This window comes from Ailuropoda melanoleuca, chromosome 1 (genome assembly GCF_002007445.2).
Source record: "Ailuropoda melanoleuca isolate Jingjing chromosome 1, ASM200744v2, whole genome shotgun sequence".
Classification (NCBI taxonomy): Eukaryota; Metazoa; Chordata; class Mammalia; order Carnivora; family Ursidae; genus Ailuropoda; species Ailuropoda melanoleuca.
Genome location: NC_048218.1, coordinates 162,591,248 through 162,618,181, shown reverse-complemented (window position 1 = coordinate 162,618,181; position 26,934 = coordinate 162,591,248). Strand labels below are relative to the sequence as shown.

At 42.8% G+C, this 26,934-nt stretch overlaps 1 protein-coding gene across 6 annotated transcripts in view; it reads left to right on the top strand.

Moving 5' to 3' along the window:
• The window catches only part of OSBPL3 (oxysterol binding protein like 3), a 179,765-nt gene that overhangs the window by 147,744 nt on the left and 5,087 nt on the right, over window positions 1–26,934 (top strand). For all 6 annotated transcript variants that reach the window (XM_002912864.4, XM_002912867.4, XM_011223670.3 and 3 more), the window contains 7 exons: window positions 1,701–1,838; window positions 11,453–11,516; window positions 14,967–15,045; window positions 16,248–16,392; window positions 19,266–19,410; window positions 22,731–22,857; window positions 24,007–24,129. In XM_002912864.4, the coding sequence (XP_002912910.1) occupies window positions 1,701–1,838; window positions 11,453–11,516; window positions 14,967–15,045; window positions 16,248–16,392; window positions 19,266–19,410; window positions 22,731–22,857; window positions 24,007–24,129 (821 nt within the window). The remainder of the gene's footprint in view (window positions 1–1,700; window positions 1,839–11,452; window positions 11,517–14,966; window positions 15,046–16,247; window positions 16,393–19,265; window positions 19,411–22,730; window positions 22,858–24,006; window positions 24,130–26,934) is intronic.

Sequence of the window (26,934 nt, the reverse complement as noted above, 5' to 3'; positions counted from 1 at the left end):
ATTTGAAGATGAAGGGGAAATGTAGCTGTGGATGAGAGAGGATCCCACTGTCGTTCCACAGTCCCTGGGGACTTCTCCATCAAGGAGACTTTCTTGTACTAATGATAATAAGAGTAGGAGAGAAAAAACAATCTGCTATGTGTTTCTTATCTTCTTTGTTACTCTTTCCTAGAGAATTTCTGCTGAACAAAGGGAGGCAAATAGCTTCTAAAACAAGTATGAAAAGTCAGCATTTGTGGACAGCTCTTTTCTTTAAAGATTGACTCTGAAGGTGAAAATATTCTTCATAGTGTTTCATTCTCGTGGTGATTTAGAGACCTTTAGGATGTCAGCTGATTGATTGGTGGACTTGACCTTGAGAAGGAGTTTGAGGGAAGGCTTTGCATTCCAGTACAATGCACCTAGAAGGGAAAGTACAGGAAGGCGTTGCACAAGAACCGTATCTGTCGGTTGTTCACTGCCCTGCAGGTCAGCTCATGCCCCTGCACAGGATCCCTCTCATGTGGCCAGCCTAAGAGGAGGGTGCTTCCTTGTGCCCACTTCCTCCCTCCCCCCCACCCCCAGCATTATGAATGACACCAGATTCTGTTATGAATTTTGTTATATTTCAAATTGTGAAGGTGCTTCAGGCTTGATTCAAAATTTCATATAGACAATGTGAGCTTACTGTTTAACAGGTGATCAGCATATAGGGAAGCAAAGAGAGGAACAGACCCCAGATTTCCAGAGCAAAGACAGAACCGAGCATACTGAATTGATTGTTCTAAGCAGATGCTCTACAGTATTCTGTAGTGTGAGTGGAAAGATGGGTCCCATTTGCAAAAGGCTTAAGAAAAGTTGTGTGGCTAGTGAACATTGATGAAAGGCGCTCAGCTTTCCCCCCCCACGCCGCCCCCCTGCCCCATGAAATGTGCTGGGAAGGAGAGGCACTGAGATTGTTTCTCACTGTTAGAAAGGGGAAGTTGCCATCACTACCTGGGTTCAGTGTTCTGTACCCCACCTCCCTCCCCCCCCAAAATAAGAAAAGTAATGTCTTTTTGGTGCCCTGAAAAGAGAACTGATAAAAATGCTGAGAGCCTCACAGTGGGTGCTTATTTCATGTTTATCTATAGCCTGTCCTTCCTTTGCCTTTTGATTTTCCATTTTTCCTCCCAGAAAAGCCAGACTCTTTCAAAGGCACTGTGCCCTGCCCTGTGGCTTGTTACAGGAAACTCAGGAAATTACTATCACAGATTTTCTTTTGTCAAAATGAGTTTGTAGGTTTCCACGGTATCTAGTTAGGAATTGTTGTTTTTCCTGAATTTTGAGGGAAGTTTGGCTTTTTTATGCTCTTCTTCTCTCTCCTTCCTGAAAATTAGGATTCTCAGATATTAGAAGTACTGGACTGTAGCTTAACCGCTCAAAAACAGGTAGCTCACTTGATAAATATCATCCTCTTGAAAGGCTCTACCAACTGGCATCAGAACAGATGGACCATTTGCAAATGTTTGGTTTGTTTGTCTCCGGGCCAAAATGAACTTTATTTAAACCTGCAACTTTTTAAACCAAAGTTGGTTTGGTTGTCTCTAAACTAGAGACAAATTGTTGGCTTTCCAAAATAAACCATAAAGAGAGAAATAAAGGTTTTATTTTGTTCACGTCTTTGTAAAAAAATGTCTTGGTGACAGAGAAATAATAAAGTTCTTCCTCCTTCTCCTCAGGTGTACGTGGCAGCCTTTGCTGTGTCGGCATACGCATCTAGCTACTTCCGAGCTGGGAGCAAGCCCTTTAATCCTGTTCTTGGAGAAACATATGAGTGTATCCGTGAGGACAAAGGCTTCCGGTTTTTTTCAGAACAGGTGGCTATATACCCTTTTTGTTTGTTGTATACACCCTCTTTATCTGCTTGGACTGGAGGAATCACTTATGGCCTTCCATTACATGTGCTTTTGAAATATTTATTGTCCACCTTTCACTGGCTTTAAAGCAACTGAGATAATTACAGTGCTTTTACACATAAAGAGAAGGAACGATTTCCCTTCCACTGAAACCTGACCACCCCCATAAGCATGAAGGCACTAGCAGTGTGAGCATGCCTTTGACCATAGGCGTCAACAGTGCCCTCTGTGTAAAGCCGTAGTGAGACAGATTTTCAAAGTATGAAGCATTTGGCCAAACTGGTTCAAAGGCTTAAAGTGTGCACCCTTACTCATTGACCTTGTCCTTCTAGAGTATGAATGCCCCCATCAAAATGGGTAGCACCAAATAAAGACATTATTCTTGATTTAATTATGAGGAATCATTCATTCATATATTTATTCATTCAGTCAACAAATATTTCTTGAGCATGTAACTCAAACCCATCGTTGTCCATGGTGCGGGGAGACTGTGGTGGGATCGGGCTGGAGACATGCCTGTCTTCATCTGATGGATGGACATACTTTATACTTACGTAGCCTGCCTGCCTTGAAGTTCCATGAGATTTTCCCACCTAAGCATTAGCAGATAATAATATTCAAGAAGAAAGAGCAGGGTCTCTGGACCCAGCCTAGGTTCAAATCTCAGCTCTACCTCTCACCAGGTTTGTAACCCCGGGCAACTTACTTAACCTCTCTGTGCCTCAGTTTTCCCTTTAAAGTGGCAATAATAACAGTGGTACAGACCTCAGATGGCTTTGTGACAATTAAATGAGTTACTCTCTACCACGCACTCAGTGCAGTGGCTGGTACATGGAGGATGAAGTGTTATATGAGTGTTTGCTGTCATGACTGATGCATGACACCGTGATTTGTAATAGTGGGATATTGGGAACATCCCAAGTATCTGTCAGTAAGGAATTGTTTAGCTAAAATGGGATGCACTGATACCGAAAATAAAAAAGAATTCTCTCACCTCTAGTTAAAACAACTCAACATGTCCACCCTCAGCATATCCCTAAATATCAGCCTGGGAACATTAAACACAATTGCTTCGATACATTTCTGTCCTCCCAGTTCTTAGAAAACTGAAGAAAAACGGGTGGGACACTAGTATATTTTTTTCTTTCCTGTTATCTTGCTGCCCCCTTTGTTAATGGATTTGCATTTTGGGGGTAGGAAGGGAAAGGCAGTGTAGCTGAGAGACTTAGGAGGATGGTGCCGGTCCTCACTGTCAAGGACAAGCAGTGTTCTCTGAAACTCAGAGGGAAATGCATATATAATAATCCCAGAGCACATTTTTAGTAGATTTCCAGTTAGAAGCTAAAATAAATACTGATATTGAGGAAGTGAGAGTTAAATCAGTAGTTATCAGGAAAGGATAATTTGATTCCAATTCATCTGGGTTATTTAAATACTAAAGCTAAGATGGAATGGGAATAAATGAAAATATAATTTGGTTACCATGGCATTATATGCACTCATGTGAAAAAATAACAGCCCAAAATAGCCCCGACTACAGCAGACCATCAGGACAGGATGAATGGTGTAAGAAGAGTAGTAACGTGAGCTTGCGTAAAGCTGAGCTTCTATCCCGTGAGCCCCTGACAGGGCAGGGCAGGGCCGAATTCAGGATCTGCGTGCGCACCTCCAGTGGTGGCACGGAGAGAGGAAGAAGAGCTCCTGGACATGCATGCACAAAGATGGAAAGAGGATTATGTAACTCAGTCTTTGGTTCCATGAAATGGATCCCCGGGAAATAAGCAAGAAAGGGATCTGGTCATTGTTAGTAGTATAGGCTGTGCTGGTGTAACGGAGACCTGCGTTCACATCCTCACCCCACCCTTCCTCTGTGTGTGGCCTTGTATAAGCTGCTTAAACTTTCTGAGCCTCAGTAGTGTCTTTATCTCTAGAACAGGAGTGGTCATGCTTCACTCCTAGGTTGCAGTAAGGCGCAAGTGAAATACTACACTGAGATATAAAATACTCTCACTGAAGACGGTAAATGTTCCGTATGTGGTTATTGCTCTCATCTTGAGAAGCAACTCTTAAAATGCTTTTTACTATGCAGTGTTAAGAATAGTAAATAAGGTATATCTATTCTACTAATTCAAGTGGTTCGAAAGGGGGCAGACTGTCCCGGGTGAGTCTCTGACAGGAAGCCAGCCATGGGGTACCACCCGTCCTGATGGTGATGGGGCACATCATCTGCCTGGAATTTAGCCTTATGGCCTCAGATAGTTGGTTCTTTGACTACACCCAAGAATGGATGAGTCTGTCAAGGACAGAGTCACCCTAGCTAAGCCTTTAAGAAACTGATGTATAAACTAGAATGCTGTTCTATGCATTTAGTGTAAAAAATAGACCTGTCCTGGGAACCTGAAGGCCTTGATCACGTGACCAGGCATCCTTTCTCCATAAACAGATTACTCGGGAAACCAGAATTTCATCACCAGGTGAGTGTAGAATGAGAAGGAGAGGCGGCTGTTGAATTCGAGGCGCTCGGCTGCCCACTGCCCCGGGAGTGGGAGGGGCTTGGGCCAGGGCTGTCCCTTTCCTGGCCACCAGGAGACACATCAGCTTAGCCTCCTGCACACCCTCTCCCAGCCCGGTTTATGCTGACCCGCTGACTCATTGCACATGAAAGCCTTCTAATGTCACACCCTGACAGAGAGCCCCGGGCTGTGGGCTGTTCAGTGTGTTGCGTACTGGTACCTGCCAGTGTGGCTCTTTCTGCTTCTGGCCCAGGAGAAGTTCTACCTTTCTGGAGACGGCATGACTCTACCAGCATGTGTTACGTGCAGGTGACACACTTCAGCTCTCAGAGTGTGAGGCTTGCTTTGCTTTCTTGTACCTCTCTACAGTGAGTCGAGTTCACCGAATGACTAATGCAATAAGCTGGGTAGGGCTCCCAAACTAGTATTTTTGGGTGGAATTTTATTCTAACAAGGACATTGATGGAACTCCTATATCCAAGTGAAAGGACCTGGAAGGAAACTAGAGTAACTCAGCTCTTCTATGGAGTTTTCGAGATTTGAAAAGCTACATCTATCCTTTACTCCAAGCCTTTGGATGTTGTTGTGCTGCGGTTTGGGTGGGGATATGGTTGTTTGAAGTGGTCAGTGGCCAAAGACATTGAGTAATTGCTTCTTCAAGGGGTTTGGCTCCATCACAGCTCTCTCCTCTCTGTTGTCTCTCACCTAAAAGACCCCAGGGTGCACTATCAAAATGATTCATGCAGTCAGAAACCAGAGAAAGCATTTGCTGTTCGAATTTTCCTCAAACCATCACAGGCTTGTAGAGTCCTTTGTGCTTTTCAAACTTGTGCAGGATCTTATCTGATCATCAAAGTACCCTCTGTGTGGCAGGTGAGGGGAGGATCAGTTAGAGGCAGGGAAACTGAGGCCTGGAGCATTAGCCTCTCCCGATGCACGCTGTTTCACTGCAGTGGCCCCCCTCCCTCCCCTTTCTCGGGGCCTCTTGTAGGTGTAGTTACTGTGCTTAGGGCTGCAAGGGTCATTCCCGGTGGGAAAATAGCGTCCTGTATGCTGATCAGACTCTAGGGCTCGGCCTGCCATTGTCACTTAGACCAAAGTCACTTGGACCAAACTCGGGTAGGACTTGGTTTCCAGCTCCCATTGTGGTCTGGGGCGTGGCCTTTGTGTATAAGCAACAGTCAGAAGTAATTCATAAACATTCCCGTCCTGTGTTCTCCCCTCTGGCTGTTCCACCTTCTCCAGGGAGGAGTTTGCTTCGTGCCAGGAACCGTGATTCAGCCTTGGCTGCTAAATAAGCTTAGAAAAGGGGGAATTCGGAAAGGACTTCCTTTCTCTCCTCAGGGCCTGAGTGTCCTGCTGACAGGTTCTTCCTTACTTGTTTCTCCTGCCTCCTGGCAGACAGCTAATCGGCTGGTTTGAAGCTTCATCGGGGACTGGGTGGTTCAGAAAACTGATTTCAGTTGGCTTTGCTTCTCTTTTTATACCTTCGGGAAGGGTTTGGTATCTAAAGGCTATGCAGTGAAGCCGTAACCTACAAGAGACCATTCCTGATTATCTGGAGCTTCAGTTGTCAGATGACTGTTGGAGTGATTGTAACCATTTATTCCTCCCGGGGCCCCTCCCCCAGCCCCGTACTGTTGAGAGTTCATGAAGGAAAAGCTAAATGGAGTTATTGGAAGTTACTAACCCATAAAAGATTCAAATGAAGTCTTTTTTTCCTTTGCTCCCTGGACTCAGCCCTCCTTGCTTCTCTGTTACTCATCACGAGAACTCTGAACATACATTCTTGGACAGACTTATAAATACCACACATAACACTTCTCTCCCTGCATGCTCACTCATGAAAAAATCGCTCTTTTATCTACTAGTAGGCAGAGTTTATCACTACTGATTAGAGTGGCATCTTATTTAAAGAGGTTATCAGAAGGGAAATTCAGGCAATAGATCAAATACAAGACAGTAAACCAGTGCTCTCCCCTTCCGGGTCAAGTGATCACTTAATGTGTGTTTCTGTTTCTGGTTTTGGCAAGAAGCCATGGATTTGTCAAACAAAGTGATGAACTCTGAACGTGGGGGAAGAGAAAATAATTGGCTACTGCATTCTCCAGAAAAATCAAGCCAGCATGCTTGGCATCATCCTTAACAGCGTTTTCTTAGAATCCATATCCTATTCATCAGCCAATCCTGGGGTCTCCCTTCAGAAGCCTTCCTTCCACAGCCAGCCATTTTCACTGCTTCCCCCACTGGTGCTGACCTCCAAGCCCAAGCCATTGCAGTAGGCTCATTAGCTGGTCTCTTGTTTCCATAGCCAATTCCTCACCCAACAGCCAGAACGATTGCTTCAAAACAGGAGTTATACCTAATCTACACCCGCCAATGATTTCCCATGTCACCTGGAATAAAATCCTAAGTCCTGGCCATGGCTTCACAAAGTCCCCCAAGATGCTAGCCCCAGAGAGCGTGCCTCTCCCACCTCTGCTCATTCAGTGTCAGCCACACGGGCCTTCTGCCTCTCTTAAAACATACAGAGCCTTGGCCAGCCCAGAGCAGTGCCTGTGTCCCCTGACTTGGATGCACTTCTCCCAGTTTCCATGTGGTGAACGTCCTTATTTCTCCTAGCCCGAGACAATTCCATTATAGAGAGTCCTGCCCCTACCACCCTGTCTGGAATAGCACCCCCGCTTACTATCCCCCCATCCTCATGCCTTGCATTCTTCTCCTCAACACCTGTTACTACTGACAAATTATGTCCTTATTTCTTTATTATCTATTTCACCCACTTCTATGCCGAAATGTCTTGTATCCCCAGTGATTAGGACAGTGCCTGACACATCAGAGGCAATCAGTAAATGATGAACGTTGTGGGATTTCTCACCTGGCACTTGCCCTCTTACCTACAAGCTGCCCTTCAAGGTTGGAAGCAAGTCAGGAACTAGGTAGACTCTGGACAGCTTCAGAAGTGATGTATTTCTAAATCTGAAAAAGATACACTCACACAAATAGGCAAATATTAAAATGTACTCTATCCCCATCTGCTTCTCCCCATACCACTCACCTCTTATATAAAGTACATTTGAAGTATAAATAAAAAATGATCAGGTCAGGGTGGAGAAAATCTTGAGATATACAAATAAATGACAGGAATTCTCAACTACTAGGGGAACTCACTGACTTTGGGCTTGTCCAAAGAAAGATACATATAAATACCTGCACGATAAGAACTATATATACTAAATTCCTGAATGCTTGGGAATCTTTACCTATTGGAAATTGCTCTTATTTGGGATTGAGAGGAAGAGGCAGAGAGGGATGCTAAAAACCCATCTAAATTGGATTTATCCAATAAGGTGACAGACAGTGTCTACTTCAGGGACGGGTCAATTCAGACTGAAAATCAAATACCTTTCTGGGTTACATCTGGGTTAAGATGTAACAAGAACAGAAACTCAAATCTAACGCTAAGGTTACATTGTACTCATCATTCTCTATTCCAGTAGATTTTAGAAAGATTGCCATCAACAAAAATTAAATTATGAACCTTAAATTACCCCCTTTCAATGGGCCTTTGAGTTAATCAAAGCCTTAGTATAATCTTTTTCCAATTGGCTGACATCCACCGACACTGGGGTTTGAAGAGACATTCAGAATTAGATATTAGATTGTTTCCCAGAGTCCATAGAACTGAGGGCTTCAGAGGGGAGAGGGGTGGGGGACTGGGATAGGCTGGTGATGGGTAGTAAGGAGGGCACATATTGCATGGAGCACTGGGTGTTATACACAAACAATCATGGAACACTACATCAAAAACTAAGGATGCACTGTATGGTGACTAACATAATAAAAAATTAAAAAAAATAAAAACAACAGTGGACAAAGGAAAAAAAAGAGTTAGATATTAGATTTAGAACATTTCGAAGTGAGAGGGACCCTCAGACCTCATTTTACAATGAAAAAAATGAGACTCAGATAAATTGGAAGTTCAGACTCAAAAGATTCTTTATCTAAATAACCATGAGATGGGGTCTTAATGGTGTGTGGAGGCTTTGGGGAGGACCAGAGCCCAGCTTTGATAGCAGCCATAGACAACTAGGACAAAGATAAAAAGCATTGGATTTGAAATCAGAGGACCTTAGTTGAAGCGCCCCCACCATCACTAATTAACTATGTAGCATTGGACAGTTTCTTTGTTTCCTAATTTATAGGCTATTGAAGACACAAGGTCACTGTGATAACTAAATGGAAATACTACTCATGAAAAATGGCTAAAATTTAGTCCCTGCCCATTTCATATGAGCATAAGGTCCTGTGATTTTATATGTGTCATCTTTTTGTTCGCAAAGCCAGTGGTATTAACCCTGTTTACAGATGAGGTAACTGAGGCCCAAAGACTTGCTCAAGGCCCTTCAGCCATTAGATGATGTTGCCGAGTTAGGACCTACCTCTCTGGGACTCCAGAAGCACTCCCTTGTTTCCTGATGCTAGTGCAGCCCACAGCAGATGCTCCAGAAAATGTTTCATGAATAAATACCTATTGTGAGAAAATGTATCAAAGAAAAATAAGACCTCGCTTTAATTTTCCTGGGAAGCTTTGTAAACTTCTTAAAAGCAATGTGCACCAAATAAATCACTCCCAAAGGCCCTTTTAAGCCAGAAAAAAAATAAGCAAAATCATTGATATTTGATGTTGAGATTTATTCATCCAGAAAACAGCTTTTGAACCCACGTAAAGGTACTCTGCCAAGCACTGACTCACATATCTGACACAATAATTTAAAAGGCCGAAGTTGCCTTTTTATGGGACGTATATATGTTTTATGGTATGATAGGGCTGCTTTTATAATTCATGTGGATAGTATATTTATCCCAGTTTTATGGGATTTAAAATTATTACAGAAGAGGTTTATAGTTTGATATACTGTATTTTGCTTTGATGTTTGATGTTTGTAACCAGATTTGGCCACACCAATAAAATGCCAAATTCTCGATCAAGGCTGTGAACCCTACATTTTTTACTACATTGTGTGGGAATGAATATGATCTACTTTTAATAATCTACTTTAAAATATGCCTGTGTTCTGGGGGAAGGGGAGCATTCCATAGCTCCTCACCTGCTACACTGTGGGGTAGGCAGCGGGGAGGGAAGGAAGAAGGAGGGCGCAGGTGTTGTCTTCCCTGGTTCAGTTTTACATGATCCCAAGGTTGAATAGGTAACCCCACTGTTTTCACTGAGAGCTGGTGGGGGAGGGAGCGGGGACAGGGAGGCAGCGTTTTGTGATATAAAGTATCTTCAAGGAGTTCAATGAAAAAAAGACAATGAAGGCCCCCAGAGGGCTGCATTTTAGGACTTAGGCTTTTAAAACATGTTGGAAGTGAAAATTACCCTGGAAAATCCCATAGGCACAGAGAGAGGCTACATTCTTTAGGGGCCTGTGGGAACTAAAACCTTACAAAGGGGAGCAACTTTGCATCTCCCACCTCGTATCAGATCCGGCATTTATATTCATTGAGACCTGGAAGATACATGGACTGTTGAAATCCTTGTCTCTACTTTTCTTCGGGTCAGGCTGGTACAGTTGAAATTCCGTCAGTTGAATGTGTATGTGGAATGACCCTAGGCTATGCTATCCTATCCTAGATTCTCCAACCAAAGTGCCAGGCACATACAAGTGGTTTTCAGATCATGTTCCTTGTTACAGCTGAGGGTCCAGAAGCAAGGCGAGTGGTGGGAGATGGGTCACCTCCCCATGAAAACCACTGATGTAAACCAAAAATGCTGGGGTTTACTACCTCTGTTTCTTCCCTGTTGGTGTGTTTGGGAAACATTACTGAATTTTTCTGATTTTGGTCTCCTCATGTGTAGAATGAAGGCATTAGGCTAGGTGCTCTAAATGTAAGATACTTCCTAAGAACCAGCTAATTCAGAGAAATTCTGAAACCCTGCTGGCAACATTAGTCTGGTTTCACTGGTACTGAATTATAATCATGGTACGTACACTGCTCACTTGCGTTGAGTTACTAAGATAATGAGGAAACCCAGCTCAGGAGCCATTTTCTCTTCAGCTTCTTCATTAGTGAACAGAACATAAGTAATGACCCCAGTGACAAGACCCAGGGAGATGTACAACAGTCTCCAATTACAGGGGATTCTCTTTCCTGGAACAAAATTACGTATTTATTCAGGATATTTTTATCTTGACAGAAAATGAATAAAATGTTTTTCTTAGCGGTTGACTAATATTTCTTCAATAATTGCTTGGCTCTTTTTTATAGAAACATTATTCTTTTAAAACATTTATCTTGGACCAGTCTTACATATAGGTGATTTGAAAAGAGGCTGAGCGTTGTGACGCACAGTTGTCAAAAGAGCAAAACCTGCTGAGCCAAGAGCATTTTCGTGTTGCTCGGAACTCGCATTTGAAAATATTTATTATTTGATATCTTTTTTTTTAAAGATTTTATTTATTTATGTGACAGAGAGACAGCCAGCGAGAGAGGGAACACAAGCAGGGGGAGTGGGAGAGGAAGAAGCAGGCTCCCAGCAGAGGAGCCCGATGTGGGACTTGATCCTGGAACGCCAGGATCACTCCCTGAGCCGAAGGCATACGCCCAACGACTGCGCTTCCCAGGCGCCTGTATTATTTGATATCTTAATTAAAACATTGGCAGGTACTTTCACAACAGCTAATAGAGATTTTGACATGGGTAGCCAGTGTCAGATGATATGCTTTAAGAGTGGGCAGCCCTTGTTTGACTCTGCTTTTGTTTTTACATCTTTCAAAACGTGTCTCTATCCCCAACATTTGCCTCTTGGCTTTTTCCTGTACTTCTGGAGGCTTCCATGCACTGGATTTCTTCTCAGGCTTCACGAACTTGAGCAAATTGGGGCTGACTGTATCAGGAGCGCCCTCTTGAGGACCGATTTGTTGAAGGGAAACTCAAGTCTTCATTCACTTAGGCACTGAGCACCCTGTTACCTCTCAAGGCAAGGGCGGAGGAATGGATTTCATGAGATACAAAAGTGAATTAATTTTTTTGTTTTCTGGCCTTTGTTTCCGTCAGGTCAGCCACCATCCACCTATCTCTGCATGTCACGCGGAGTCTGGAAATTTTGTTTTCTGGCAAGGTAAAGTGCTCGTATATTTGGCCTCCGTCGGCTTTTGTAATGTTACAGATCTGCAAGTGCTTATTAAGATCCCAGGTGGGCCCTGGACTTGTGCCTTGTTGCACGGTTCTGCACCACGTGGTGTTCTTGCCTCTCATCCCTTACTGATTACTGATACTTGTCTACTTCATAATTAAGGATTCAGGAGGACAATTTAGTTGTTCCCTTTAAAAAGAAAATTCTCCAGCTGTGTCTGGGCCACCACCACTGATTCCTGTAACTTTTTCTCTAATTCCACAGCCACTTGAAATGTCTTGTGTATTTCAAGAGACCCTAAATATTTACAGGTATTTTTCAGAGTCTAGACAACAGGGTTCTTTTTTTTTTTTTTTTTTGAAAAGTTTTAATTTTATTTCTAAACAGCATGTTTTAGATTGCTGACTTTTTTCAGTTTGGGGGTTGTTGTCTTTCTATTCAGTTTGTATTTTGGATTTGGGAGGAGGGTGGGTTGGTTTGAAGAATAAGACTGCAAATATTTTCTAAATGGGTTAATTAATTTTGTTAACTTATATATTTATTCAAAAAGCAGAGTATACTATAAAGGAAAATTTGAGCATCCTGGCTTTTCAAACAATGAGGACACATAAGTTTTTAAAGCATTTTCTCTGTTAACAGTGATGACACATGATTTACCCTGTTGCCTTTAAAAAAAAAATCTATAAAATTTAAGAGTTTTGAAAAAAATATTAAAAAAAAAAAAAAGCTCCTTCCCCCACCTCAGTCCTCAGCCACCCAGATCCTCTCCCTGGAGGCAATATTACCAGTTACAAGTACCATAGTACTTTTTCTGATTCTTGGCCATTAAAGTTTAGAATTGAAGCTTGATTAGAAACATCTCTAACTTTCACTGAAACCCTCTGGGAATAATTCTTATAATATCTCTAACCTTCTAATTGTTAAATGTTTTGACCCTGCAAGCATTTTATTATTATTTTAAGTGATGGATTAGATAACAGGAAGGATTTTCTCCAAGTAGTTTCTATGTGCTCCTTACCTTCCACAACAGTTTCCTCCTTAGCCCCCTTCTTTTCTTCCTCATCAGCTGTTTCCTGGGCAGTTCCACCTATTCCCATAGGCTCATGACTCCCAAATCTTGCTTTCTAATCCAATCTGACACTTCTCTGCCTTTTAATCAGGTTATTTAGACCATTTACATTTATTATGATTATTGGTGTATTTGGATTTAAATGTGACCTCTTAGTATTTGTTTTCTGTTTGTTGCATCTGTTCTTTGTTCCCCTTTTTTTCTTTTTCTGCCTCCTTTTGGACTGAGTGCTTTCCATGACTCCATCATATCTCCTTTGTAGAATTACTGGCTATAGCTCCTTGTTTCATTTTTTAGTTATTACTTTAGGGTTTATGTTATGTATCTTTAATATATCATAAGTCTGTCTTCAAGTAGTATTATGCCACTTCACATATAATAAATTTATAAAAGTATACTTCCACTTCCCTTCTCCTAACCTGTGCTATTGTGGATGTAATGTTTTATTTAGGCATGTTATAAACCCCACAATACATCATTACTGCTTTTGCTTTAAACAGTTATCTTTTTTTTTTTTTGGTAACAACTTTATTGAGCTATAATTTGTATATCATGCAATTAACCTAACTAAAAGGTATAATTTGATGATTTTTAGTATATTCACAAAGTTGTCTAATTATCATCACAATCAATTTAAGAACATTTTCATCACTCCAGAGGTGTCTGGGTGGCAGAATCAGTGGAGCATCTGGTTTTGATTTTGGCTCATTTCATGATCTCAGGGTCGTGGGATTGAGCCCTGCATTGGGCTCTGTGCTCAGTGTGGGGTATGCTTGAGATTCTCTCTCTTCCTCTCCCTCTGCCCCTCCCCCCACTTGAGTGCTATAAATAAATAAATAAAATCTTTAAAAAAATTTTTTTATCATTCAAAAGAAAAACAAAACAAACAAAAAAACCCCCCCAAAACCAAAACCCTTTAGCCAATACCTATCCCCACCCCAACTTCCAATTTCCATCAACCTCTTCCATCCTTAGGTAACCCCTTACCTACTTTCTATCTCTATAGATTTGCCTATTCTGGATATTTTATATAAGTGAAATTATGCATATGTGGCTGGGGACTGCCTGGTCCCAGCCCTGTCACTCTCCTGGATCATGGCCATGGCTCCCTGCTGGCCTCCCTGCTTTCACCTTTGCTCCCCCATGGTCTATGTATTGTCATGCAGCAGTCAGAGGGATCACCTGTCTCTGCCATCCTTTTTCTATTCCTTTTTAAAATATTGTTTCTATTCTTTTTTTTTTTTTAAGATATTTATTTGAGAGAGAGAGATCATGAGCAGGGGGGGATGGGTAGAGGAAGAAGCAGACTCCCTGCTGGGCAGGGAGCCTAATGAGGGACTAGATCCCAGGGATCTAGATCTAGAACCCTGGGGTCATGACCTGAGCTGAAGACAGACGCTTAACTGACTGAGCCACCCAGGTGCCCTCTACTCTGTTCTTTTTCTATTTCTCTCGCTCTTGGTGCCACCATTTATGCAAGTGAGAAAAATATGAAATCATCTACAAATTCTGTCTTTCAGAATCTGCATCTAATTTGCCAACTAGTTCCATTTCTACTTCTTTCATGGTTCTGGGATCATCCCCTTCTACTCTATCTGCTACTGTCTTAGTTTACTACACCCTCACTTACCTCTTGATCAATTACAGCAGCCTTGTAACTTGTCACCTTGCTTCTCATCTCTTGTGCTCCTGGTCCATTCTCTGTATTACTCCCAATTGTCTTTGCAAAGTCTGTAATCACGTGCGTTTTCTGTCGAAACAAACATCTTATTTTCCCCCAGTGCATACAAACCAGACTTCTTAGCCTGGCTTCTAGAGCCCACTGTTTTTGTACCCAATCTGTCTCTCTGCTCTTCTCTCTAAACAATCCAAGACCCATAGGACAGAAGCACACCCTGTTCTTTTATACCTCTCTCCCTTTGAACAAGCAGTCTTCTGCCTTATATCACTTTTTCTCTGCCTGGTTATTCTTCAAAGCCCGATCTAAGTGGCCCCTTCAGACAGGCCTCTTCTGATGCTTTCCCCAAGAGTGTGCTGGCCATTCCTGCTTCTCTGGCTCCATTTCATCTTACAGCATACTCAGTTACAGCCGGTGCCTCTCTCTCTGTTTGAGCATTACTTGTTTTCACTTTTGTCTGCCTTTCATACCGTGAGTTCTTCCAAGAGAGGGACTTTATGATTTTAGTTTTCCTGATTCTGTTCCATATACTCAGTTGGTACTTATATTGAATGAAAAGTTATCCTACAATGTAATGGATTTTGTTATGAAGAGATTGTTCTATATAGTGATTATTTATCCAGCCTAAGAATTCTTTGATCTGTGTAGCTCTCCTGCTAAATATGCACTAATTGGTATTTCATTTCAGATGTGAGATGGAAAAACAAATTCTGGGGCAAATCCATGGAAATCGTTCCCATTGGCACAACCCATGTGACTCTGCCAGCGTAAGTTCTTTGTGGTTAGGAACTGTTAGGAAGAATTTAGGGCCCAGATACAGCTTTAGGAATGGGATCCCCTTCCTAATATGGATGGTGTTGAGTATATGTTTCTTTTTTTTTTCTTTTTAATTGGTTTGACAGTAAGTTCAAATGTAGCTCATTTTGACAAGCTCACATTTTCTTTCCTTCAAATGAGAATGCTACCCGGAAACCAAAGTTCCCTGAACAGAAGCTTTGTAAAAACTCATTTTCACTTTCTAAGAAAATTAAGAATGGTAGTTTTGCTTTAACATTGTTGTCCTACCTCATTGTCAAAATTCCTTTTAAGAAAAATAGGATCTTGATCCTACAGGCATTATTGATCCCCATTTATAAAGCAAAATGGCTGCGAGGGTGGCTTCCGGGGTGGGGCCAACAGGACTCAGGGACTCGCTCTGCCGCTTACTAACTGCAAATCCTTGGGCAGGTTACTTACCCTTCCAGATCACTAGTTCCCTCATCTGTAAAGTGGGAATAATAAACCACCTACTTTGCAGGGCTGTTGTGAAGATTAAACAGATAAAAATATAAAGTAATGAAAAAAGTACTTGGCACAGAGTCTATGCAATGTGAAGTGTTTGGTCTTATTACCATTATCCTCATTATGAGTCTGTAAGTAGTACCTGAGTACTTTCTCATCATAAAAAGGTTTAAGATATGTGTGTGTTAAGATTTATATATAAGATAGGTATGTGTCCCTGCATATGCATATATACATGTACACCTATGTACACATATACACGCGTGTAAGTGTGTGTGTGTGTGTGTGTGTGTGGAGAGAGGGAGCAGCTTGTGAGATCCCCACCCCTTCCCCATTGCCTCTTCCCTTTTCTAGTCTGATGGCTTAGACAAGTCACCTCTGGCTCTCAGTTTTCTTCTCTGTCAAAGGAAAAGCTGGGTTTTTCAGATCCCCAGCTTCTAGTGAAGCCCCTGGCAGCTTCCAGAGTGCCGGACTCTGACCGCTGTGGCCCTCTGTGGCCTGCGTGTCTCCTCGGAGAGGGCAAGCGCGGAATGCCCAGCACGGCTTAGGCGCTCAGTCAGTGTTGGTTCCGTAAATGAAGGAATGAGTAATTCATCCTGTGACTAGTTTTTTTTAAATAGCAGTATTTGTTTGCATTTGCTGCTGGCTCTTCTGGGAATTGTGAACGTCACTGTTTCCTCCTTTTTAGCTTCGGAGATCATTTTGAGTGGAACAAAGTGACCTCTTGCATCCATAACATCTTAAGTGGGCAGCGATGGATTGAGCACTATGGAGAGATTGTCATCAAGAACCTGAATGATGACTCCTGCCACTGCAAAGTGAATTTTATAAAGGTAACCCAGGTGGCCCTGCAAGCTCGACCCTGGAAAGACCTTGGCCGAGCTGGGGCCCCAGGGCACAGGATATCTCAGGGAACTTTTTACCTTCTCTTTTGTGCCATCGGGCAAGCAATGCCAGGAGCTCCCGGTGTCCCCCCTCCCAACCTCTGTCACCTGGAGCAGGGCTGCGGCCCCTCCAGCCTCCCTCCTTCCACTCGTACTCCTCTATGGTCTGTCCTCAAGGCAGCAGCCAGAGGGACCCTTTTAAAACATAACTCATCGTGCTACAATATGGGTGGACCTTGAAGACAGTATGCTCGGTGTAATAAGCCAGACACAAAAGGACAAAGATTGTATGACTCCACTCGTGAGGTACCTAGAGCCGTCAAACTCACAGACACACAAAGTAGAATGGTGATGCCAGGGGCTGGCAGGTTGGGGAATGGGAGTTAGTGTCTAATGGACACACAGTTTCAGTGTGGAAGCTGAAAACAGTCTGGAAATGATACAATGACAATGGTTGCACAGCATGATGAATGTGCTTAATGACACTGAACTGTATGCTTAGAAATGGTTAAAGTGGTACATTTTGTTATGTATATTTTACTAGAATTTTTAAAAAGAAAGTCATGCTGTATATCACAGAAATCCCCCAACAACTTCCAGCTTTCCCAGTATAAAAGCCTGTCTCCTGACAATGGCCCCCAAGGCCCTGTGCGGTATGCACTGCCCACCCACCCCTTATGCTCACACACGTGCACATACCCGCACACCTGCACGTATGCACACATGTGAACACAGACTTCTACACATGGCTGTAGCTACATACACATGCGTGCGCGTGCACACCCACTCCTTTCGCTCCAATCTCAGCTCCCACCACCCCCTCCTCCCTTTCCTTCCCCACCATCCTCTGACCACACTGGCTTTTCTCTCTCTGCCTCCTTCTGCTTGGGCCCCTCTCCCCAGATCCTTCCATCATCAGCCCTGCCTTGTTAGTCACTTTCTGTCATATCCCATTTTCTTCAAAGTGTTTATTCCCACCCATAGTTAACTTGCTCACTGTTGGTTTACTTGGGTATTTTCATTTTCTGTTCGCCACACCCTCCTCACCATCCCTGACTCCAGAAAAGCAAAAGCCTGATCTAATCTTGCTCAGTGCTGTAGGCTGATGTCTGGAAAGGCTCATGAACATTCATAGGGTAAGTGAACAGATTGGCCAAAGGCAAAAGCATGGAATAGTCTGCTTACCTTTCCAAGTGCTTTGATTCCCTTAGATTCCTCTTGCCCTTAAAAATTTTATGTATTTAAAATGGTCTTAAAGGAATATTTGCATTTAATTAAGATCGAAATCCTAAGCAGAGAGATCAGGCTCTAATTGTGGAATTTCATACGGTACCTCTCTGCACCACCTGGGGGACATTCTGGAGAGGTGGATTGGGGTCTGTCTTTCACCTATAATTCAGACTGCGATGTAGGCAGATAAAAAGCTGATAGTGTTTGGGGTGAAATAAAAATGAACCTGCCTCAAAAACTTCAGGAAGGCTGTCTGCAAAAAGAAGCAAAAGGCAACCTGGAGTAAGGATATATGCTCCCCGACCCCTGGCCAGGTGAGGGCACCTGCTTCTCAGCATCTCCCCCAAGGAAATGTGCTCGAGTCCCATTTGTACCCTCCCCCTGGTATTCACACACTTGCGGCCAGAGAATCGATTTCTGTGGCTCTGAGAGAGGAGGGAATGAGAACACCGGATGGGCCTCTGGTGTTGAAAGAGAATCTGAGAGCAGATGCAGCCCTTCCCAGTGGAGCGTGACCGCCTTCCTCTGTGGCATTCCACCATATTGCCAGCGCTGGATTTGTCAGCAAGTATCTGTAACAGAAAATCTGACTCCTGCTTCAGAACAAAGTTAAGAGCCTATATAGTATTTGTTTCCCTTTTCCTCCATTTTTACATGAGTGGAGACCTCAGGTTTACATTTCCGATGCAGCTCTGTGATGCCGCTGTCCTCTGTCCTTCCTCCCATCTTCCCCATAGCCACAGAATGGGGAAACCACACCACCGGAATATGGCCTGGAAATGCTGCTCAACTTTATTGGTTTCCAAATATGGATTCTGTTTTGGCTGAAAATAGCACTAGGAGTTTTGATTTATGAAGTAATGCCTTCCATCGTTTCGTAGAGATTTTTTTAGGGCAGCCAGGTAGTTGGGAGACTGGGGGAAAATCCACTCTAGGGAGTGAGACCCCCTCTGCTGGCCAGCTTGCGGTACTGTGTAAAACCCTCAACGGCTGAGCAGGGCTGAGCTGCTCTCAGATCAGGACAAATCCGCAGGGGAAATAAGGGTTGTGTAACGTTCCAGTGCATTGGATGAACAAATCTAGTTTACGGGAGAAATGATAGGAGAAATGGAAAATTGGTTGCTTTACAAAGGAGCCTCCTTTGTTGGTTTACAAAAGACTGTTTAGTTCCTGTCGGGAAAAAAATATATGAGTTACTTTTCTCTGAAACTGCAATAGTCAGAGCCACGGTGATGTCCAGGGAGCAGCTATTCCAGAGGAGGGGGCTTAGGAGCTAAGCACAGTACTGGGCCAATGTGTGAGACCCGAGCCCTTCCTTCTGATGTTGTATGCAGCAAAAGTAGGGGGGAAGACCTGTATCTTTCACAAATGTTGACTGTTGCATTGCAAACTATAGATAAAGGGTTAGATGTTCATTTTTATGAAGTAATTAAATGCATAATTTTTTAAAAAGCCAGAACCCAGAACTGGCAAACTATATGCAATGTAAAATCATTCATATGGTTTTTTTCTCTTTACTTTTTTTTTTCTCTTAATATCTGTAACAAGCTGACTCCAAAGTACTAAACAGATAACGCTCATTTGAATCCTAGGCAAAATACTGGAGCACTAATGCCCGTGAGATTGAAGGTACGGTATTTGACAAGAATGGAAAAGCGGTGCATCGGCTATTCGGGAAATGGCACGAAAGCATCTACTGCGGAGGCTCCTCTTCGTCTGCTTGTGTCTGGAGAGCGAGTCAGTGTCCCGGTGAATCAGTCTCAGACAAGTGGGGGGGTGTGGCCAGAGGAACTGCAGGTGGGCTGGCATCAGGGTCCGCCATCCAGGGTCTCCAACCTCTACCTGCTTTGAACTCTGTTCGAGCGACCAGCCCTTCTTTCATTCACCAGTCCTGTCTCACACTCATCCTCATGCTTACCAATAACACCTCATTTGGTCTGCTAGGTCCTGGGTTCTTAATCCTGGAACAAAGCCATTGCTAATCCATAGTCATGCTCTCTGAGGAAATCTTCCAGGCTACACACATCATTCCTGTGCCTATCCTGGGCACTGAGAAGGAGTGTCAGTAAAGTACAAGAGGTCATTCTAGATTAAGAATGAATAAAGACAAAACTGTTACTAGACAAGAAGAGTGACCTGGGGTTCTATAAACGTTAAGGGTCTTCCAGACTCACCCAATACCATTAGCCACTCTACTCTCTCCTGTAATTCAACTGCGGAGAGAAGGGCTAGGGAAGCAAAACCTTCCTAACATGTTCCCCCAAACATTTTAAGACTTTTGTCCATCTTCTAATCTGGTAAGTGTATTTCTATGTCTAGGCCATATTATAAATTATTGTTCTGAGATACCACCACTAGTATGCTTTAGGCTGATCAAAATAAGACCCAAAAAGGCCATTCTAATAGTAATTTAAACCATTAGGATGTGTGCTATTACTTAACAAGTAAAGGTTTGGGTGGCCCCATGGTTGTTATACAGGCGACTTACCTGTGTCCAAGGCATAGACCCCTGACAACACATTCCTCCACTCCCAATATGGCAGTGATGTGTCCCCTCGTGGATGTAAAACATTTATCATAATTCAATATTGTATTTCCATGTGACAGGTCACTAAGCAGAGGAGAAGCAAGGACAATAAAGCTGTCCTCTTTTGTGCTTCTCTTTTTTCAGGAATGAAATATTTACTAGGATTCCCCAGCAAATGTGTCATTAAGATTTGTCAGCCTCAAGTGGGTCCAGACCCATCCTTGAACCAGTCAAGGGTACCTGGGTAGGCAGAAGAAATTCAGATGGGCTGAGATTCATCCGCCAGGGTGGACACAAAGCCACACAAACTGATCAGTTTCCCATTAGCAAGTAAGAAAGGGAAATAACTGTAGGGTAAGCAACCAACAGCGTCTCTTTCACTGCATGGTTGCCATATATCGTCCACTGTCACATAGGTGGCCATGAAGCCGGAATGAATTGGCTCCAGTGGCCACCTTCCTAGCTTAAGAAGTTCAGAGAGACACTCACTGTCCTTTGCTTAAAGTATGTATCAGTGATGAGAACAGCCTTCCTCTCTGGGATGTTAAAGTAGCACCTTGACAGAGTACATGGCATGAGCTGTACGCTTGTTGTTGTTGCTCACTGACTTTGTGTTTCTGCCTTGGCCATGAGCATCCTTGGCCCATCTCCAAGAAGAACCACTGTCTTTACTCCAGTTGTTGGGAGACTGGGCTGGTTTTTTGAAGGCACAGTAGGAAGCTTTGCTGCTATTTTCATGACCAGGATACAGGGAGGATTAGACTTAAAATTAGACAGAAAGGACTCCTGAAGCTTAGAAAACTGGGTTTGCAGAACAGTTCGTGGAAAGCATTTGTATTTGTATGTGAGAGCAACTCCTGCTAAGGCTAGGAGTGGATTTTATTAGCCTACATTTGATTTACCCACTATGTAAACTTGGTATTTTTAGCTTGATTTTTCGTTGGGATTCAAGTTAGGGCAATACACTTGGATTAGACTACTTGGGCTGCTATAACATATACCACAGACTGGGTGGTTTAAACAACAGAAATGTGTTTTCTTACACTTCTAGAGGCTGGGAAATCAAAGATCAAGGTGCTGGCAAATTTGGGTTCTGGTGAGAGAGGCTTCTTGACCTGCAGACAGCCAGCAGATCAGGGCCGCACCTTTTCGCCCTTATTTAACCTTAATTCCTTTCTTAACGCTCCTTTTCCAAATACAGCCATACTAAGGAGTAGGGCTTCAGCATATGAATTTTGGAAGGATACAAACCTTTGGTCTGTGACACTGCCCCTGCCCCCCCCCAAACTACACCCCCCCTTACATGTAAAATATTTATTCCATCCTAATAGCCCCAAAACTCTTAAGTCATTCCAGCATCAACTCTAAAGTCTAAAATCCAGACTCAGCTAAATATTGTCTAAATCAGGTATGGGTAAGACTTGAGGTACAATTCATCTTCTCCAGCTGCAAACCCATGAAACCAAAATGTGCTTCTAAATACAATGGTGGGGTATGCATAGAATAGACGTTCCCATTCCAAAAGGAGAAATAGGAAAGAAGAAAGAGGTGATGGGTACCAGGTAAGTCCAAAACCTAGTAAAGCAAATGCCGTTAGATCCTAAGACAGCAGATGATAATTTTTGGCTCGATGCCCAGCCCTCTGGATCCGCTGCTGCAGTGGCCCTGTGCCCAAGGGCCCCAGGGCTCTGGGTGGTGGCAGCATGGCAGGTTGTAACTGCAGTGGTGGCCCCACCCTTTGAAAGGTGAAGGCAGTCTTCCCCCCTGGGCCTGTGTAGTCTGGGCCTGTGGTGGGAAGGGCAGCTCTGAGATCTCTGAATCACCTTCCCATTCATTCTTCCCTTTTCTTGAATGATAACACACGTTTGCTGCTGGAGAGCTCGATGGTCCTGTCCTGTAGAATACCTGTAGTTCGGTTCCATTTTCTCTGTCCCCTCCACATCAGGCAGCATTTCTGCTGGTATAATCCCATGTTTATTCCTGGCTTCTGCTGAACTAGATTTAAATTTAAATATGTAAGATTTGGAAGGACAAGAGTTGTTAAAAAGAAGGGCAGGCATGAAAGAAAAGAATAACACTGACCACTTGCTATGGGTTCAACACTATTACAGAGCTAGACAGAGTTCCAGGAGGACTTGACATCTCTTAAATGAAAAATGGATTCTCCACAGAGTGTGAGTCGTGTTAGTCAGGAAAAAATGGACCCAGAGTTCTTTTTAACATGTTTATTTTTGTAACAAATTATTTTTATAACTTACACAGTACAAAAACTTCATGGCATTACATAAATTCCCTATGTGACCACACAAAAGAGGTCTTATCCTTGTAGGTAGAAGAAAACTTCTAGAGAAAAAGATTTATGGAGGAACATTCACCACCAGTTTGTTAGCCAGAATACTTTAATAGAAGTGGATGAATTTGGAGCTGAGAGAGGAAAATTATAGCTGTTCTGAGATGAAGAAGGTGAAGGAATTAAAATGTAATGCAAATGGAAGGCAAGTTAGAGATGAGTGATTTCTTTTTCTTTTAGATCCCATGCCAAAAGGCTACGAGCAATATTATGGCTTCACACAGTTTGCACTGGAATTAAATGAAATGGACCCATTGTCCAAGTCTTTATTACCACCTACTGACACTCGATTTAGACCAGACCAAAGGTAAGCACTTTTTAAAAGATCTTTATCTCCAGATATGTAAAACTCCTTATGAAAAGTCTTACTAACAACTCCCAGACCACCAGAGGCACCCGAGAGAGACAGTCTCATCTGGAGTAGGGGCCTCAGGGGGCCTTGAAGCAGCCCTGTCGTGAAAGGAACGGAGCCCAGCTTAGTTCTGCATGTGGCCTGACCTTATTTCTATTGAAATATCCCCAAAAAGTGTTTAAGAGTTTTATTGCATACAATGATACAGAACTTATTGTGTCTCTGAAAGAGTGAAAAGCACCCAGCTCCCCTACCCCTCAGATTTACAATATTTTAGTGCATAGAAATCTAACTTCTGATCCTTTGCTGGCAATGAGCTGTGTAAACTTTCTTAGTCTCAGTTTCCTATTCTGTAAAATAGAAATTATTATCTCTGCGCTTGGGCCTAATTTAAGACTCAAAACCCAGAAAGGAAAAAAAAATTATATATTTGACTTTATTTAAGGAAAAAAAAAACCCTTCTTCATGGCAAAGTAAAATACACACACATACACACACACACGCACACACACATACATGTATATATTTTTATATATTTTTTATATTTTATATATGTGTATATATACATATACCCAGAATTAAATAAATAAATGACAAGCTGAGAAATCTATATTTGTAACTCATTTCATCAATTGGTTCCAGAAATCAAGATGAACCCATTAAAAAAATGGACATAGGAAAATGAACTGTTCACAAAATAGGAAATGCCGCTCTCTCTTAGACATATGAAAAGATGCTCAGTCTCACTAAAAGAAATGCATATTTTTAGAAACATGTTTACACACTAATTCTTAACCTACCAGGTAGCAAAGATTCAACAGTCTGATGTGCTCTGAGGCTCCCGGGAAAGGCGTGGTGAGGAAGCAGGCGGGATGAGAGACAGGGATGAAAGGGACAAATTCCTTTTTATATATGTAATTTTGAACCATGTATGAATCACCAATTCCACGAATAATATCTTCCCTAACTACCGCAAAATACTGTTTTTAGGGTTGGAGAGGGGTCTTATGGACAGGGAAGCGTATTGGTCTCCAGTTTTAGTAGTAACGATGACAATCTTTTCTTGGAATTTGTGTTGCGTTATTTTCCCCCTTACTGCCCCAGGTTCCTCGAAGAAGGGAACATAGAAGAAGCTGAAATACAAAAGCAGAGGATCGAACAGCTGCAGAGAGAAAGGCGGCGGGTCTTAGAAGAAAACTGCGTGGAGCACCAGCCGCGGTTTTTCAGGTGCGCACGCACATCACGCGGGTCCTGGGCTGACGGGGACTGGCGACCCCTGAGGCTTCTGTATGCAGAGAGGGGACAGGGGCGTCCCCTCCCCAAATGCTAGCGTTCTTGGTGTCTTTCTTGCTCCAGAGTGCTAAAACCTCTCCTCCGGAACATGGAATGTGCAAGTGGTCTAATGCTTGGTTTGCAGAAGTTCCAAAACACTTCAGTTTGGATTTGGAACATTTATTTTCATTTTAGAATAACTTGCTGTTAAAGATCTTGTCAAAAGTAGACTTAAGGATTTAGAAGGGGCATTAGAGGTCATCAGCCCTTCACCCCCTCTTTCATATGAACTGAGAAGAAACAGAGGCCCGGGGAACATAGAAGATCTGCAGAGGGCCCCAGTGAAATGTCCTAGACTGGGGCCTGGCCCTCCTGCCTACACGCTAGGGCTCTGTATGGTTTTAGGGGCTTTTTTGTTTGTTCATTTAAAAAAAAAAATCAGCATTAAATCAGGTCCACGTAGAAAAGCGGCAGATTCTTGCCCTACCCGTTCCACCCCAGTCTTACTTTCAGAGCAGCCAGGGTTTTGTTGTCTGGGGGATTTTGGGGGGGGGGTATGGTGTTTTAATGGACAACAGGAATTAGCTACTAATCTAGCAGCAGCAACAGCAATAAAGTGTGTATTCCAGAATGGCAAAACAGCACCAAGTAATGTTTTATCCCCAAAATAGAATGCTTTTTTCCCCTAGAGTCAATGTGGATTTTGTCAGATCCCTTCTGATCATTTCCACAAACTCAGGTTACAAGCAGATGAAGATCATTCAACTGGCCAGAGTTTCATCTCAAAATATTCATAACTTTGTTTAAATATTTTATTTTTATTTTTATTTATATTCAATTATTTTCAATTAGCCAACATATAATGTTCAATGATTCATTGGTTGCATTTAAATATTTTAAAAACAAGACACCTCAAACTATTTTTTTAAAAGGCAAGAGATAGATAAATGGATTTTTTTTTTTTTTAAGATTTTATTTATTTCTCTGACAGAGAGGGAACACAAGCAGGGGCAAAGGGAAAGGGAGAAGCAGGCTCCTTGCAGAGCAAGGAGCCTGATGCAGGGCTCCATCCCAGGACCCTGGGATCATGACCTGAGCCAAAGGCAGATGCTTTTTTTTTTTTTTAAAAGATTTTATTTATTTATTCGACAGAGATAGAGACAGCCAGCGAGAGAGGGAACACAGGCAGGGACAGTGGGAGAGGAAGAAGCATGCTCCCAGCAGAGGAGCCTGATGTGGGGCTCGATCCCAGAACNCCATAACGCCGGGATCACGCCCTGAACCAAAGGCAGACGCTTAACCGCTGTGCCACCCAGGCGCCCCCCCCTTTTTTGTTTTAAGATTTTATTTATTTATTTGACAGAGAGAGAGACAGCCAGCGAGAGAGGGAACACAGGCAGGGACAGTGGGAGAGGAAGAAGCATGCTCCCAGCAGAGGAGCCTGATGTGGGGCTCGATCCCAGAACGCCGGGATCACGCCCTGAGCCAAAGGCAGATGCTTAACAACTGAGCCACCCAGGTGCCCCTAGATAAATGGATAGGTGAACAGAGTGATCCATTGATTTACTGATCAACTGATATATACCCTTAAGTAGGACAATTCTTTTTTCTCTTTCATAAATCATCTAGTGTCATTTTTAAACAAGGGAAATCTACATTTATAAAGATGTTCACTGCAGTATTTTTTAGGATCATTAAAACTTGTGGGTAACTAAGCTGTCTCCAGAACTAGGTAGGGAGATTCATCAGTTAGACCTAATGTGAAAGCATCAAAAATGAGTTCACAGGGGCACCCGGGTGGCTCAGTTGGTTAAGCGTCTGCCTTCGGCTCAGGTCATGATCCCTGGAGTCCCAGGAATGAGTCCCACATCGGCCCCCTTCTCAGCGGGGAGTCTGCTTCTCCCTCTGACCCTCCCCCATCTCATTCTCTCTTTCTCACTCTCTCAAATAAATAAATAAAATCTTTTTTTAAAAATGACTTCACAAAGTCTGTGGAGCTCTATGGGAAATTAATTAACATTTAAATGCAAAATATAAAACATTACGTAGGCTTTTGTTGTGATCGTCTAGAATGGAACAAAAAGGACGGAACACGGCTACAGCCAGGTGGCCATGCCTCTTTTTCCTCTGGATTGTCTGTGAAATTATCAGAGTATTGGATGTGGTAAATAAAGAGCTGGAGGAAAGGCAAGAATCCTCAGCACTAGTGGTCCTGGCAGAGGTGATCGAGAAGCACATGGGAACAAGGAAGGCATCAGGGGGATTTCCAAGTGGAAACTACAGTTGGGGCAGAGCCGGGCTCCTCTGTGTCATAGTAAAGTGTCTGATGGGCAGATGGGCTCATTTTAGACACATCCCTTTAATAGAAGAGGGAAACAGTGTGACAAAAATCTATGTCCCCGAGAGCTTGGGACTCTCCACTTTTGCTTCTAAAACATCTGAAATATCAGACAAAATTGCAAATGCACACACTCTTTGACAGAGCAGTTCTACTTACAGGAAATTTCAGTGTAACTGTACTCACGTGTGTACAAAATTACCTATTGTTATATGTCTATCATATTATTATTTACATATGTCTGTGATAGCTAGAGATTAAAAACAACCTCCTAAAGGCTCACCAGCAGGGTACCTGTTAAATTGTGGTCCATTTCTACAATGGAATATCATGCAACTGTTTAAAAAAGAAATCAGGATTCCCCATTGCCAGAATCACCAAACTTTTCCTATAAAAGACAAATGGTAAATATCATTAGCTTT